The 16,801-nt window shown below is 39.6% G+C and overlaps 2 protein-coding genes across 10 annotated transcripts in view; one reads left to right on the forward strand and one right to left on the reverse strand.

Annotated features, from left to right (window-relative positions):
* The window catches only part of Tmem71 (transmembrane protein 71), a 28,956-nt gene extending 26,286 nt beyond the window's left edge, over positions 1 to 2,670 (reverse strand). For all 5 annotated transcript variants that reach the window (XM_042699979.1, XM_042699978.1, XM_042699982.1 and 2 more), the window contains exons 1-2: positions 2,298 to 2,670; positions 917 to 998 (exon numbers count right to left, since the gene is read on the reverse strand). In XM_042699979.1, the coding sequence (XP_042555913.1) occupies positions 917 to 962 (46 nt within the window). In that variant the 5' untranslated portion in view covers positions 963 to 998; positions 2,298 to 2,670. The remainder of the gene's footprint in view (positions 1 to 916; positions 999 to 2,297) is intronic.
* A 108-nt stretch (positions 2,671 to 2,778) lies between these two features.
* Phf20l1 (PHD finger protein 20 like 1) overlaps positions 2,779 to 16,801 on the forward strand; it is a 99,792-nt gene continuing 85,769 nt past the window's right edge. For 4 of the 5 annotated variants that reach the window (XM_042699997.1, XM_042699995.1, XM_042699999.1 and 1 more), the window contains exon 1: positions 15,840 to 16,124. The gene's annotated coding sequence lies outside the window, so the exon portion shown is untranslated. Of the gene's footprint in view, positions 2,964 to 3,520; positions 3,684 to 10,245; positions 10,394 to 15,839; positions 16,125 to 16,801 lie in introns of those variants that run through there. The other variant, XM_042699998.1, reaches the window with a different exon arrangement.

A 16,801-nucleotide genomic window follows, 5' to 3' on the forward strand; every position in this document is an offset into this window, starting at 1 on the left:
ATCACTAACCCCAAACAGAGCTTAGGAAAGGAAGAAAACATCACATGTAAAGCTAGGGGAAACTACAATCAATTTCCAATGTGTTGATTATTGCAGCTTATGCAGTAATCTGAGGAGTTCAGTCATTGCCCAGTTTCTTCCAGGTTAATGCTTTTAAACAGACTTCTAATGTAAGGTAGTGAGCAGAAGACATCAGACAACTTAATCTGTAAGATTTTCCAATATATGAAGCCTGTGAGCTATCTTTATTAGAGAGCACCCATTCATCCATTCAAGCTTAGCTACAGATGTAGCCATTGGTCTGGGGAGAGTTTCAGCTGCTTAGTGAACTAAATTCTAGTGCAGCATTTTGAAACGTAAAGCAATGCAAATCAGTAAGTCTTAGAGCTAGGCCCAGTGAAAGTTGATTCCTTCAGGGACAATTACTTCCCAACACAAGCACAGAAATTTACACCTTCAGGATAGAGCTGGTTGGTTTGTCAGGAGAAAATTGTGGGTTTGTGAAAGAGAGTTAGAAGTGGGGTTGAAGGAGAAAATAACAAGAGGAAGGAAGCAGTGAAACCACTACCGTTTTAACAACGCCCTTGTTTTCTGAAAGTAGCTATCAAAATCATTCAGCATTTTTTCTAGACAGTTTTGCATCTTAACTGTAGCTGATAAACAATCTCTTTTCACATTTATGCACAGGCATCTTAAATTTGGTGATTATTTTATTCTACTAAGAAGAAAAAATGCCACATTTCTCTCAAGGAAAGAGATGAAGTCAAAATCATTGCCAACACGCACACTGGCATTTAAGAAGCACAAGCTACTGACAGATGGTTAATGGTCTGAGTATCAGCAAAATCAAAGCAAGGAAATTGCTAAAAAGAAGTCTAATCGTTCCAAAGATAATTACGCATAGCAGTTCTCCTACATTTATTTGCTACTGGGGTCGACATCAGTTGAGAGATTCGGTGCATCTTGGGAAGGCCGTTCGTTCAAACTTCACAGATTTTCTGCAAAAGACATTACAAAAAAAGATGGACTATATAATAAAAATAGAAAAAAGGATGCCAAAACAGATGGCATCTACTAATTGCACTAGTCAGATTTGTTTGCTGAAATAGTATAGGGATGGAGGATTGAAGGCAAGAGACCAGATTGTAAGGCTTCAGTAAGCATGGGTCTGCCTGAAAGACTTGGTATGCTGTGTTCTATTGTATCCCTCAGCTAATCTGATTCATCTTTTCCTGGAAATAAAGTACTTTATTTGGGAAAGCAAGACTCACAAAGGCTGATTTGTCATTCAGACAAAATAGTGTGAGTTACTTAATTCAGAAGTCTGCAAAATGACTGGTTCTAGAGTCTTCTCCACTCTCTCCCCAATACATTTATTTGTATTTAAGTCATCTGACACAAAACAGACTCATTACGTTTATTAGCTTTACAAAATTGAAGGTAGTGTCTGTCTTCTACCCAATGGCTGGAACCATTGACAAGTGGTGGAGGCCCTGTGCTGTTTTTGTAATTATTATCAGCTTGTTATCAGCTTGGACATTCCTAAACGAACACAGAGCTCAAAATAGTGTTCAGCCTGAGCAGATACCAAAAGTCAGTTCCCGTCAACATGTAATGTGTTTTTTCAGTTACAAATTAAGCAAGTATCAATGTGTAACTTATGTAAATTTGTAATTTATGTAAACTTGGATCATTTACTTTTCTTACAACAGTCTACCTTCTGTTGACTATTGGGCTTTTTATATATAACTACACTAAGAGCTTTGCAAGATCTGATTCACTACTCTAACCATTAAAAAAATGATAGCTAGTATTGGATTGTTTTGAAAGCATCAAACAATAAATCACTCATGCCAATTCTCAAATGCCAAAATGACTACTTCAGTAAAGAATATACAAACATATTTTTAAAATGTATCATCAAGCTGGTAAATTCCCTTTAAAGAGATAGGGAGATTTTTCTAACAGTCCTTGGAAGATCTCTAAAGCAAAGCACACATTTACAAAATCCCATTTGTTTGGAATAAAAATAATATATGGTTTACAATCTGATACAGTAGTATGTCATTCACTTTCAATTTTGATCAACATGCCCATTCCAAATTACCCTACATTAGTTTTGAACTAATGAAGCAGCAGATTCTGCAGAAGGAAGTAAGATTTTACTGTTTTGCATCATAAATGTTTGTAGCTGTCTATAGGCAGTACAGTGACTTTCAGGCAAGAATTAGTCATAGAGAAAACAATTCCCCTTACAACACTAGAACTTTTCAAGAAAAAAAATAATTTGTTCATACATGTTCCTTCCAGAGGAGATCCTGGTCTCTTCTTCCAGGTGAGAAATGATAGAACAAATACTGAAATCCAAAGCTTCCTGTGGCTGACAGCAATATTGAAGGCTGAGCAGTTCTTCAGCTGGAAGTAGCTTCAGGATGTCAACAAGTGCAGAAGTCTCTTCACAAAGGAAATCCCATCTTCCCTTTAAACGTGCACACACACACACACACACACACACACACACACACACACACACACACACACACACACACACACACCTCTGTCCTGTGCAATTGTAGAGACTTTGGTCTTCAATGGTTGCTTGTTTTTTTTTAATCTATATCCTAGAAAAGAGTGTATAGGTCTTGTGAAAGTCAGCTGTACAGCCCTGCTTGTTTTCTTTCAAAAGCAGTCTGCGTAACTAGTGGCAGAACATCAGAATGAGGTCACACTTCCTGTCAGGCTCACATCAGTGATATTCACATTGAGGATCTGGTGAAGTTCACGACAGTCTCCTGGACCAGCCGCAGAGGATTTGCAACCCTGGAACATGGCCACATTATATACTGTGGTTGCTTAAGGGTTGATTTTCTGAGTTAACAACTAACCCCAAGATTCAGGAACTGAAGAAAAACTTTCAGCCAAGTTGTTTTTTCTTGTTTGTCATCTTCTGGTTATATTCAATTGTAAGTAGTGCATTGTTACTTAGTTTTTTTGTCCAAACTATTTAAATGCATAGAGAATAATGACATGGGTGCTACTCAATACAGAATACTGTTAGACAGTAGGAGCACAGGCTTAGGAAAATTGTTACAGTGGTAATATGTTGATGGAACAAATCTTGGCTTTTTCAAATACTCTACTGGTGGCATATTATGTTTTCATTTATATTTTTATAGCACCTAAAGAACTTGATACTGCTCATGTGTCTCTACACATGTATGCTGTTTAAGTGATAAAAGAACAATCCCTTCCATAAACTTTCAGGCAGCATTAAGGCGTGGAAAGAGTACGGATTTTGTACTCACAGAATGGGATTTAAACTGTCTACCATACTAGTGTTGTGGCTTTGGATTCTGTACTTAAGCGCTAAGTTACAATTTTCTCAAATACAACAATATATACCTCACAGGGTCCTTTGGAGAATCAAACGAGATGAAAGAAATGAGGGGAAAATTGAGTCCTCCACAAAATTACAGGAGATATATTTCATATTAGTTTCTTATAAACTCACTTTTTTGAGGCCTAGGTTGTTCAGGCTGGCAGAAAAGTTGATGTCATCTACTCCTTGGGATTCTCCCCTCCACCCACATACCAATACTGTGCAACGTGACAAGTTCTTCTGTGGAATAGGCCCCAGGCAACTGAAGCATTGAATATTCAAATCCAGATGAGATGGCTTCCAGGTTTGTATTGTTTACATAGGACTAGTCGTGATTATCTTATATGTTTTTGAGCATTTTCTATAATCTAGGCATTGCACTCAACACTATACGTTCAAGACTTGATTTAAATATCACACAGTCCACCAAGTGCATGTGATGAAATGGAAGTAAGATCAGAAAGTTTGGGATGGCTTTCTCTCATACTGCCAAAGGCCAGAGCTGGATTTCCATCCATACTTCTCCAGGGCTCTCCTGTCTTCAGATCCAGTTGTCTCTTGCTTTGAATCGTTAACCTCAGTGTCCCCATTGACCTAGGACATTTCTAGATAGCCACAGGGCTTTCTTCTTCACATTGCCTGATGGCTTGTCTTCTGCTCTCTCCTCATTCCTCTCCTGCTTCACTTCATGCTTTTCCTTAGCACTTCTCAGCATGTAGTATGGCTTACAGTTGATTGGTTGTAATGATTTGAAAGAACTAAGAATATTTTTATTTTCCTAATTTCTATAGCACCAGGAACAAAAAATAGTGCAGTTCATATAATAAATCATCAATTGACTTGGAGAATCAACAATATGTGAATTAAAGTCTAGGCAAATCCTGACTTCTGAACTTTTGTTCTGTTGATAGAAAATTAGAGTTGCTTCAAATATATTCCACAGTTTGCTCAATCCTCCCCAATCGACAGAGGATGCGTGTGTGCACAGGGAAAGAGATAAGCAGTATATGTAAGAATGAAAAGTCCTAGAAAAAAAGACTTCTACAAAATAGAGATCACTATTTATCTTTTAAATTATATTTGGCATTATAACCACACATAAGTAAAATGGTCTTATTGTTGCTTAAAATTATTTGCCTGGAGAAATATTTGCCCAGATAACATCTCCAAACATCTGTGTTCCAGAGTTGTATTTCACATACTGCAATTTGCTGTGAACTGCCCAGAATCATGTAAAAGTAAGTAGGAATGATGTAGCATTTCTTGCCAGTTCCTGCTGGACACTGCTGCTCTATAGGATGATATTTGATAGCCAGGATGCTTGAGAACACTTTGGAAAAAATGCTATAGATTTCTGAACTTGATAAATTAATTAAAAAATACTACAGAAAATAAACAATAATATCTGCTTGCTTAAACCCCTCCTGTATTTGCTATCTTTTCTTGCTACCCCAACCTCATATTTTTCTTGTACATTGTGTTTTGCTAAATGACATCAAATTCTATCTAATGGATCAAGCCAGAAAATTAGGAGAAACCAAACTACTGCCTGTGTAGCTCTCAAGTGTAGCTCTTTCTCTCCATTTTCTCTTCTGGGGCTCCCACTTCCACATTCTTCTGCCTGAATTTGGTTCCAATATTCCCTCTCTCTGATATCGTCATCAAGCCACAGCTAGGATGATCTTTTTCTATATGGATAAATGATTATGGCACTCTTCTAAATATTTCAATGGCTTGCATTGTTCCTTTCCCATTGTAAGTTCAAAATCATCCCTATAATCGATGATGCCTTGTGGGGTTCTAGCCTGCCTATTTTCCAGCCTCTTACCTACCCTACCCTATGTTTCCTCTAGAATTAGACCATACTGAATTTCTTTCAGCCTTCTTACACTGCTCAAGTTTGGCCTTTTGTCTCCATCTCTCATTCCAAATAGCTCTTTCTCTGAGCAGTTTCTCTGCTCCTCACAGACCATGTTGTAGAGGTCATGCTTCTCTACATGTTTCCTTAGAAGCATGCATCACAATTTTCCTTGCTGTCTTCTTTCCTCTACTGTGAGCTTTAGGATCATATCACCCAGTTTTTCTGTTTGCTATTCTCGATTTTATGAATAACATAGAATCTAGTACACAAAAGACACTTACTATGTGAGTATGACTTTCTGTCATCTAAGTCTGGCTGGGCTCTTTGCAAAACATTGTGCAAAATTTGATCAGGGCCAGAAGGAGATATATGGTCCAAACCCTGGAAAGGCTAATAATCTGGAAGGAATGAGAGATTAGTTATTTTGTCACATCCATCCTGCCACAGCAAAAATCAACCTCCAAATCCCAGTTGTTTATAGCAATAAACTTTTATTTTCCCATGTGATGGCTTTATCATGTCACTTTGCCTAATCTAAATTACATTTCCTAGACTTCTTTCCTTTTATTTTATTTTAGTTAGGATGGATGTTAAGAACAAAACATAGGGGCTGGGAAGGTGGCTCTGTGGTAGAGCGTTTGCCTTGTATGCCTGAGGCCCTGGGTTTGATTCCTCAGCACCACATAAGCAAAAAGAAAAAAGCCAGAAGTGGCACTGTGGCTCAAGTGGTAGAGCGTTAGCCTTGAGCTGAAGAGCTGAGGGACAGCGCCCAGACCCAGAGTTCAGGCCCCACGACCAGACCAAAAAAAAACCCAAAAAACAAACAAAAAAAAAAAAACAAAAAACATACAAGTTTTGAAAGTGGAGATGGAGAAGAAGGAGTTGTGCTGATTAGTTGAGGTTCAATGTTCATCTGACTGTTATAAGGCAGATACATTTCCACAGACCTTTTAGCTCAGTTTGTGAAATGAGTGGATGCTTCCTTTCCATCAGCTTTACAAATTCTCACCCAGAGCTGGATGTGACTATGCAGCAAGACCATGAGTTGTTGTTGTTGTTGTTTTTCAGAACACTCCTGGCACTAAAGGTAGAGACTCAGACCTAGTAAGAGCCCAATATAGCTGTCAGGGTTCCAGCTGGTTTATGAGGCTTCTAGTTTTCCTTGCTTTCCCCTACTTCATGTCCATCTTCTGAACCTAGCCAAATCTCCTGTGACTTCTGGTTAAGTGTTGCTTTTTGAAAACTTCTTATTTATATATTCATTTATTTAGGCCAGTCCTGGGGCTTGAACTCAGGGCCTGAGCGCTGGCCCTAAGCCTCTTTGTGCTCAAGGCTAGTGCTCTACCACTTGAGCCACATCACCACTTCTGGCTTTTTCTGAATAGTTTATTGGAGATAAGAGTCTCCTGGACTTTCCTGCCTAGTCTGGCTTTGAACCATGATCCTCAGATTTCAGCCTCCTGAGTATCTAGGATTACAGGCATGACCCACCAGTGCCTGCCTGGTTCAATATATCCTAAAAAGGAAAAACATACAAATAAACAAGTTTAACTCTCTCATCAGATTGCATAATCATATGAGGTTCAATTCCTGTTTTAAACAGCTGGCAAATCCTCTTTCATTCTGAGTTGTCCTGTTTCTGCTTCAGTCTGACTCAAGCATCGTGTCGTGGGATGGCTGCCCTGCTTTCTGTGTCATCATTTTAGGAGCAAAGCTGGAGGATAAACCACTCAGGATCCTGCCTCCTTGATGAAAAGGGAAGAGAACAAGAGAGTCAGAAAAAGGCCATTATGGCCTTTAAAGCTTCTTTTCAAAGATAGCATCTGAACTATCCATTCATTGGTTGTAAGCCAAAGCCAGATTCAATGTCAGTGAAGTAAGGAGGTACATTTAAGGTACATTTAGGACCCCAGGTGGGGTCCTAAAACAGATGTGTGCAGGAGGAGGGAGTAACTGGGAATGATTGTCTAATTTACTACATTCTCCATTTATGGTCACAAATATTTATATCCCCCCCACCTTTGACTTAAAAGTGTTATATATACCTCTCCCCAGGGGATATCCTGAAATCTCATTTTGTTTTGCAACTTGATCTAATAGCAAATTCTATGTCAATGTGGGATCTAGACATAGAGACCTCTAAATTATCTTGGCTTTGCCTGACATTCACTATTGCAACATGGCTATGTAACTCCCATACACTCCTTCCCATGTAAAAAAGGGCAGTAATGGTAGTCACACAGCTACAATGAATCCAGCAATACCCTGAAACTGAAACACCAAGTGCTGTATAAGCCCTATATCCTGTGAGTGGGGAATGTTCCTTAATACAACTCTGTTTCTTCTCTCATTGGTGGCAATTGAAGCAATTATTTGTGGCTCTTGGCTCTTCTGTTTGGAAAGGAAAAGTATTCCTATTTCATTGCTCTCACTGACCACCTCCAAAGACTAGAATATGTCCCTTGAATGGGAGAGAGGAAAGGAGTTGCTAAGAAATGGGGGGCTGACATAGAGGAGGTAGATCTAAGAGCGATTAAGAAAATTCTTAGTAAGAGTCTAAGTACAAGCTCATGTCACAAGAAGTAGGAACAGTATTTTATTGATCTTTATAATCAACAGCAGCAAACATGGGGCCAGAGGCAAAGTAATCAAAGAATGCTCAGAAATTATGTTGTCATGAACTCAGAGAGTGACATTGGATCTACCTGCATAAATTATAATGACTAGATAAATGGGTCTCTGAAAAATGCCAGTAAGAACCACTAGGAAACACCTGGCATTTGGCAGTTTGTGAAACATTTAAGTCTTCTATCTAATTTAATTCTCACAACCACTCTTTGAAGTAGATTTAAAATTCCCATTTACATGAAAAAAACTGAGAATCAGAGAAATAATTGGCCCCTAAACATACTAGTAATGCATTGAGTCTAATGCATGATTCCAGTCCTTTTCCAAATCTTTGGCTCTGATATACCTTACTATTTTCAGTTGTTGTTTACAAGTAGCAAAAGTAGGCTTGTGGATTTATTTCCTTCAAGTGTATAGTCAACATCCCTGTCATTTTGAGAGGAAAGAAGGAAGGAAAGAAGGAAGGAAGGAAGGAAGGAAAGAAAGAGAGAGAGAGAGAGAGAAAGAAAGAAAGAAAGAAAGAAAGAAAGAAAGAAAGAAAGAAAGAAAGAAAGAAAGAAAGAAAGAAAGAAAGAAAGAGAAAACCATATGATGCTTACCTTCATTCTCATAAAACTAGTTCCATTGAATGTTTTGCAAAACACAGAAGTAATTCAATACCTGACCACAGGGTATGTTGCTTCAGAATCTTTACTAAAGCAACCCAGTGGCTGTGGCAATGCTGGTACTGACAGCTCCTCATCCTTCTCCCTTCCCTAGAGGGAGAACACCTCTATCAGAATGTCCAGCAGTTACCTAGGAAATGTTGGCATTGCTTTATGGTCTTGGTTGAGAAGATAGTCACAGACAAATTGCAAATAGCCTTTAAAATGCTCCCATAGGCTGAGACTTATAGACTGCATCCCCAAACCATCTCACAGCATGTTGGTCTACTTGACTACACTATTAAATAATTTAAGATCAGGACTTCAGCTTATTCATTATTAACCTAGTCCTACTCTTGGCACATTTCAAATGTCCAATAAATGCTTTTGGAAAAGAAATGAAAATGCAATCACATTTTTTTTCTCAGCATTTGTATTACAACTACAAAGAGCTATCAGACAGTAATAATGATAGCATCTACATAGAGCTCTTCTGTGAACGTTTCTTACTTTTCAGAGTATAGTTTGAAGACTGCTTCCTTTATGCAGTATTCCTTGATTTGTCCAGTCAGAATGAACATATTCCTATAACATCTCTATTTCAAATTATTTTGTACATACTTTCATATTATATCAGTTTCTATATTCATCTCCTCCTTTCATAGTATGGCACTCACTTTAACTTACTTCTTGTTCCCTCACTAGACATCATCTAGGTGTTAGGTTAGCAAAATAAAATACAAGTTTTAGAGTCCTATGTGCTGAATGTATGCCTCCGGAATTCTGACATGGAAGCTCCGATTCCTTTGGGAATTAGGGCAGTATCCTAGAGAATAACATCAAGACCTTTAATTTTTTTATTTTTATTTTTTATTTATTTATTTATTTGTCAGTCGTGGGGCTTGAACTCTGGGCTTGAGTGCTGTCCCTCAGCTCTTCAGCTCAAGGCTAGCACTCTACCACTTGTGCCACAGTACCACTTCTGGTTTTCTGGTGGTTAATTGGAGATAAGAGTCTCATGGACTTTCCTGCCCAGGATGGCTTTGAACCATGATCCTCAGATCTCAGCCTCCTGAGTAGCTAGGATTACAGGCGTGAGCCACCGGCGCCCGGCACAACAAGGCCTTTAAAAGGGAGAAAAGGCATTCTGTCCATAATGTGTTAGACAGTTAGACAGTGGCTAACTGCAGATTGGGAAGCAAGTTCTCAGAAGTGTGATAAATAATCTCTCTTACTTCAGTCACCTACTTTATGGAATTTTCTTCTGTTCTAGCAGCTTAAACTAAAATATGAAGTGATTCAATGAATAACAAATGAATGCATCATGTATGAGTAGTTCAGGTTGTCTGTTGTATTTGAAGATGTTGTTGAGCTATCAATGCTCTTAAGCATAAACAATCACTATGAGATTACAAGTTTTGGTTACTGTTAGTTTGTACAGTTTCTATGTTCTGTTGCTCACCTGACCCTCCCTCTGCTGTACCAACCCCAACCGTGTGTTTCTGCTGTTCAAAGGCTAGCTCTAAAACCAGATACCCAAGGAATTAGGAATTTGAATGTCAATGTCTCAGAAGAGTCAGCTCTCATTTGGCTTGTGTTTCTAATTTTGTATTCTAGGAAGTGTATCCTTTCCTAAATGCCTGAGATTTTCAATTTGAAGATACACTCAGTATGAGGCAGTTGATTGGATACTAATTACTTTTGTTATTTCACTTTTGCTTTCTTTCTTTCAGGTAGCAGCATTGTAATTTTGCTTAAAAGAACTGCTCACATTCATCTCTCAGTTCATAGGATTTGAATTGGTCTCCAGTCTGGCTTATCTTCTGGGGCTTGAATACATATTTAAGCCGTATCATTCCAGGCATAATGAACTTCATTCAGGTCAGTGAGAGAATGACTTCTAAGACTTGTTTTTATGCTTCAGGATGCTGTAATGATGAGTAGGAGGCTGTTGGGAACCAGAGTATGAGTCAAGCCAACACTGAAAAAGCCTAGTGAAAGATGTAATTTGATCCCTGAGTCAAAGTACCCAAAAGGAAGACATCCTTTATCTTACAAATACCACGATCTAATAACTGCCCCTTATGCTTAAGCCATTAAAGTTTCAGTACTAGGCAACCAAATGAACCCTAGCCCCTGAAACTCTAAAACTTTTGTATATGCAGGAATCATTTAGGGTTGTTAAGAGGCAATATTCAGTCCTCAGGTAGAACACAGGACCCAGGAACTGACATTTTAACAGCCAGCCCCATTGAGTCCGATGCAATTCCTAAATTGGCCTTGCTTGAGAAACTCTGGTATAATTGAGCAATAAATGATGCCCATGTTAAAAAAAATCAGAAATACAGTGTCAACACAGCAACAAGTAATGAGCCCACCTTTGTTGATACTAGTATGGCAGAAGAGAATTTATCTGAGGAATCAAATGTGGATCCCCCAGTCAGTGTTTTCGTGTCTCATTTCTTGTGAGAATTTCTTCCTGCTCTGTACTGCCTGAGAGTGTATCTCTGCTTGTTGGAGACTGCATAGGGTCCACATGTTCCAGTATAATTATTAGTAGGAGTTCCTTCCCTTCTTAAAGAGCCAGAGTTGGATGATAAATATGCCCATTTCCCTGCTTTAGGGCAATCAGCACACAAAACAAAGTTCCTTGTCTTTCTTGTAGCATTTTCCAAACCAGTTATACATATATGTATAGATGTAATATATGAATAAATGCAGCATATGTTAATATATTTTACATATATTATAGTGCACACACACATATGTAGCCTTTAGTAGAAGGGAACATGTTATCTCAAAATTGTTCTGGCCATGTGTAGAAGTCTTTCAAATCTCAGAAGCCCAAGTGGCTTCAGAGTAGTATGTTAAACTTACAATAAGTAGGTACTTACAGTTATATATACACATTCTAAAGTCATCTGAACCATCAATCACCCTTAGGGTTGGCTTACTCTAAGAAAGCTTTCTACAAACCTACAGTAGGTAGCAATGACGAATGCATTGGAAATGCTTCAAATATATTATGAATATGAACATGGGTAAAGATGATGTCCATCAGTTTGTTCTTTCTCTGGAGGCTCAACTGTCAAGAATTTATTCTGGAACAATTATATCTCCAGTTGCTTAATAAATGGACATAGTATCAGAGAGACAAAACTAATGTGCTTTTGCAAGTGAAGGAAGTGACATTAATGTCATTGCCATTTATGGAACGGGAGATTTTTCTGGAATTGTCTATTGCCAGGTAGGCTTCTACAAAATTAATCTAATAAAACTATGCAAACATTGAATTGCTTTGTCTTTACTAATGCTAAGTCCAAATATTAAATAAACACAAAAATACCTTTTTGTGTTTAATGTGTGATTAAGGAACTTCAGATTCTGAGTGGTACCCTTTCCCTCTCTTAAGATACACATACAGTTGTCAAATATTCTAGAAAGTATTAAGGCTCCCTATTCACAGTTTTAATATTGGAGGAATTTAGATCAGTGATTTCTGCCTAACAACTGTTATTTCAAGATAATTGGCCGACGACTTGTTTGGTTCTGCTCAAACACAGCTGTAAGTTGTTTATTTCTATATTTGGAGGTGGAGTGACTGACGGCTGGCATCAACCATCTGGAAGAGGGTGTGTTAGGTGAAAGGCGAGAGGACATACCATACATAGGCCCATTACATAGCTGGGGAGTCATCTTTAGATTATCTCTATCTTGCATCCTCGCCACAATCATTAACTCTGTTGCCATACGGCTAAAAAAATGACGACCTACATGAAGATTGTTAGTTTTATCCATTTTTTGGCTCACAGCCTGACCAAGACAAAATGAATAGGACAAAATGCCTTCCAAATGATATAGGGTATGTGCAGATCATGGACTTTTGGGTCAGAGGGACCTAAGTTAAATCCTCGTTAATTAGCTGTATATCCTTTGACACGTTTTCTAAGTTTCCTGATGCTTGGTTTTCAGTTTTCTTTTTCTATTGCACAAAATAGAGGCCTTAATGATCATATTTTAATATATATATATGTGTGTATTACAAAAACTGTCGAAGAAACCAACAGTCATAAAAGTACCTACTATCCAGGGCTCACATGAAAAGTGGAACCATTGCTTGAATGGTTCCACAGGTAAATATGTGAAGGAATGAAGGAGTGAATCCTACAGTCAATGAGGGGCCAGTATGCAAGGACCCAAAGTCCAAGTGTGAATGTGCTGAAGGAGTCTGCATTGTTCTGGAGTGTAGGAAAGACTGCTGACTTAGAGTTTTATTGATTTTTAATATCCCTTCTTAGAGCATATATGGTGTAGCACACTTTCTACTTTCCTAAAGTCAAATTCATCAATAATAAACTACACCCATCTATTTAAGACATTGTCATGACATGACATACAAAGCATACATGTTATAGAAACAATGCATCATAGAATATTTTCAGTATATAACGTTCAGTTATAGCTCACAAAGAAATATAATAAAGTGGCCAAGTGTTTGCGCTGAAATTTATATTTACTCTGTATGTAACATCTCCAATACAGACTGGTGCATCCTAGCTGTACCTCAAATACTTGGGGGTAGCTTAGCTGTTGAAGATCTGGTATTTTAAAACTGAATAACATATTGCTAATGTTCAGGAAAAAATGAATGATCTTCGTTTGTGTTACATAGTTGCTTCATTCTTGAAATATTGGATTTACATTAAAATCTTTCAAAATATTTACATGTAAAATTTAAGTTTTATGTACAATTATAGACAGGTTTTTCAAATGTATGAGTGTCATCGAGAAGCTGTATGTGACCTATAGAAATGCTTCAGTGTATAGAGTTCACTGTGTATTTTGTTATATCTAGCAGCACTTGTGTCCCTCCTTCCTAAATAGTAGGAGTGTCCTTCTGCAATCAGATGTCAATGAAAAATACCCCCTCTCCTATTTCCAATGTGCACTCTACGTGATGATATGAATTCAAAAGGGACACCCTGAACAATCCATTCCAATCACTCCTTTGCACACGAACACATTTCTATTTTTGTTCTTTAAACTTACTGTGATGGAATTGCTTCTATAAAGTCCCAATTAAAACAGAAGAGTCATCTGTTGGGATAAATTGGTAAATCCTCAACAAATAGTGGAAAGTGAGTACAACTGGGTTATCTTTTATGTTTTAAAGTACAAAATTACCCTTGTGTTTCATTTAAGTTATTAAAACTTCAGTAGTATATAATATTTTCATTAGTAAGCAGGGGGCTCTATCAGGCATGGATATGATTAAGACCTAGGTTAAAAGTCAGAAACTTGATTCTTGGTACTGATACTGATGCTGAAAAATATTTGTTTTAATTTGAATATCCTTAGCTATATTAGATAAAATGTCCTAGATAATTAATATTTAATTATATTAATCAGCATTGTTTTCAGCCAGTTTGTTTCAAGGGAAATTCAAAATATGAGTTTCTGATGTTTTTATCTTATTCAGTGGTATGTTGACTGTCTCTAATAAATATTCCTGAATGTGTGGATTAATCAGTTTGGGCAATATAATATTGTGTAACAATAACTCTCAGTAAATATCTTTATACAATAAATATTTTTCTTATATATTGGTTATATATTATTAATCATTACTGGTCTCACCATTATTTATCTGGAACCTGGGTTGCTAGAGCACCTATTATATCACTGCTATTTACAACGCTAGGCACACAGCTTGGTGAACTACCTTCTTACATTCCCAGATAACTTTGATGAAGTTCTCTTCTATTTTTGTTTTGTAGCAACTCAGATAGTCACCCACAACAGTAAGGAGGGTGAAAAATATTATCCTGCTGTGCCCAAAGATAGATTTTAGAAGTATCTGGGACACTGAATTAATGACAATTATAGAAGAAATTTTCTTAAATATCAAAAGGATTGAATATGTTGAACAACCAAAAAGAAAAAAAAAAAGAAGACAAACATCTCTCCCCTACTGACTGTCTTATTTGTAGCCTTTTATGTACCGCCATGTGCAGTGTAGCTCAAGCAGCTATTAGTAACACAGTAGGTGCTGAATGAGTGTCTTTTGAATAAAAGGATGAATATGAATGTGGTAGCTTAATTTACCCAATATTCCTCTATTGAAGCTTAAAGAGAGTTACTTTGCTATTTTAACTACACACTATGAAGAAAGACAAAAGTATCGTGTGTATGCAACGATACACTTTGAAAACTTGGAACCAGAGAAGTACAGTGGAAACAGGCCAAAAAAAAAAAATAGATGTTTCTTTTCCATATTACTTTGTGATCACTGGTAGGTTCTCCCTGTAGGGCTGAGACATTGTCCTAGATACTTAGCACAGTCTTTGGATACTGTTGGGACTCAGTCTACGTGCTCTCATTAGCTGTGTAGTCTGGGCAGTAATTCCACCAAGGTAGCCATAGGTTCCACAGTTTTACCCTCTCCCCCATCTTGGTTTTATATATATATTTGTATTGTAAAGGTCTAGATGGTGCAACAGAACAATTGTGTTGTAGTTGACAATGAAAGGAATCCTTCACATCCATTCCAGGACGCCAAGGCAGGCAGGCACAGGAGAAAGATTATTAGAAGGTTTATTAGAGGAGCCATATTTCTCCCAAGAGGGAGCATATGGCACCCTTCACTATCTAGGTAGCAGGAGGTCTGGGGGGCAGGAAGTGAGGTAGGTGGGTACTCAGGTGGGTCTGGGGGGAGAGAGGGAGTGGTGGGAACTCCAGGATGGGAGGAGCTCAGGTCTGGGTAGAGCTGAGAACCAAAGGTGGGCATAATGCTTACAGACCTATGATATATTTACAACATAGTGTCTGCAATAGACTGTTTGACAGACATTTTAGCAACTCTTCTGTTCTCAATGTGTTAGGAAAAGGATATCTAAGAAAGTGTGTAGTAGTGCAGTTATAAAAACCCTGTGATGCGGCTGGGGATGTGGCTCATGTGGTGGTAGCACACCTGCCAAGCAAAACTCGAAAAGCCTTGAGTTGAAATCCCAGTCCCAGGAGGAAAAAAAAAAAGAAAAAGAAAAAGACAACAAAGCAGAAGCTTGCACCATGCCCTGAATAGAGGAGTTTGGGGAACCTGGACTTCATAAAATCAACAATCATAACCAATGGTCTTGGAGTCCCGACTTGCAAAAGTCCAACACTACAATTGCCAACAAGAGACCCAGACACCTCCCACGCAGCTGTCTTTCAACGTGGACCAGGCTCCGCCTTCCAGCGCTGCCCTCCAATCAGTTGCGCGGCCCGAGCCCAACCCTCACAGGTCACGTGACACGGAGAGTCCCGCTTCCGGTGCGTCGCGGGTGGCTGACGTCGCCAGGCCGGTCGTCGCGTCAGGGCTGTCCGGCGGCAGCCGCTGCGGAGGCTGAGGCGATGGCAGCAGAACCCAAGCGGGCTTGAGGGCTCGGACCCAGCTCCCTCCCGCGCAATTCCGGGCCAACGGGGGAACCGAGGCCCCGCTCCCTCCGCTCCTGCTCCCTCCGCGGCCGCTGCCTGGGTGCGGGCGGAGGCAGAGGCCCGGGCTGGCAGCCCCACTCGAGCCCCGGCTCGGCCCCGGACGGCCCGGCTGCTGTGTGGAGAGGAGGCCGAGTCGGTAAGAGGCGGCGGCGGGGCCTGGAGGCCGAAGGGGCTCCGCTTGGCCGCCCGGGCGCCCCCCCGCGCTGGTGTCACTCCCGGGCCCGCTCCCCGCCCGCCCCCCTCCCCGCAACTCGCCGGCCCCATTGTCTCGGCGCCGCCGCCGGCCCTTCCCCTCCCTTCCTCCCCCCTGCCGGGGCCGGGTGGCTGTCAAACCTGGACTCCGCGGGCTGCCAGCCAGCCCCTTCCCAGCCTCCCCTGCTGGTCTCCTGCCACCCCGAGGCCAGGTCCTGCCTCACCCCCACTGTCTGTAGTCTCGCCGTCCTCCTCTGACCCTTGCTTTAACTGCTTTTCGCTCCTCTGTGAGAAATTACTAAGTTTCTCTTCCCTCCTAGTTGTCATCTCCCACAACGAACACCCTCTTGGACATTTATTAATTTTTTTTTTTTTTTTTTTTTGCCATTCTTTCAGCTTCCTTTCTTGCCCTTTTTTCCCCCTTCTCAGCCGCCTCTTTTTGGTTCATGTGTTACCCTCCTTCCCCCACCCCACCAACAGATTGTTTTATTTTGCAAGTTTTTAATTCAAACCTTTCATCTCTCTCCCTTCTCTCCCCAGGCAGAAAGGCAGTCTTGCTCTTTCTTGTACTTCTTCCCTTAATGTCACTGGGGGATTATCATGTCTTTTGTAGACTTAAGT

Source organism: Dipodomys spectabilis, unplaced genomic scaffold (assembly GCF_019054845.1).
Source record: "Dipodomys spectabilis isolate Male_0828 unplaced genomic scaffold, ASM1905484v1 ptg000264l, whole genome shotgun sequence".
Taxonomy (NCBI): domain Eukaryota; kingdom Metazoa; phylum Chordata; class Mammalia; order Rodentia; family Heteromyidae; genus Dipodomys; species Dipodomys spectabilis.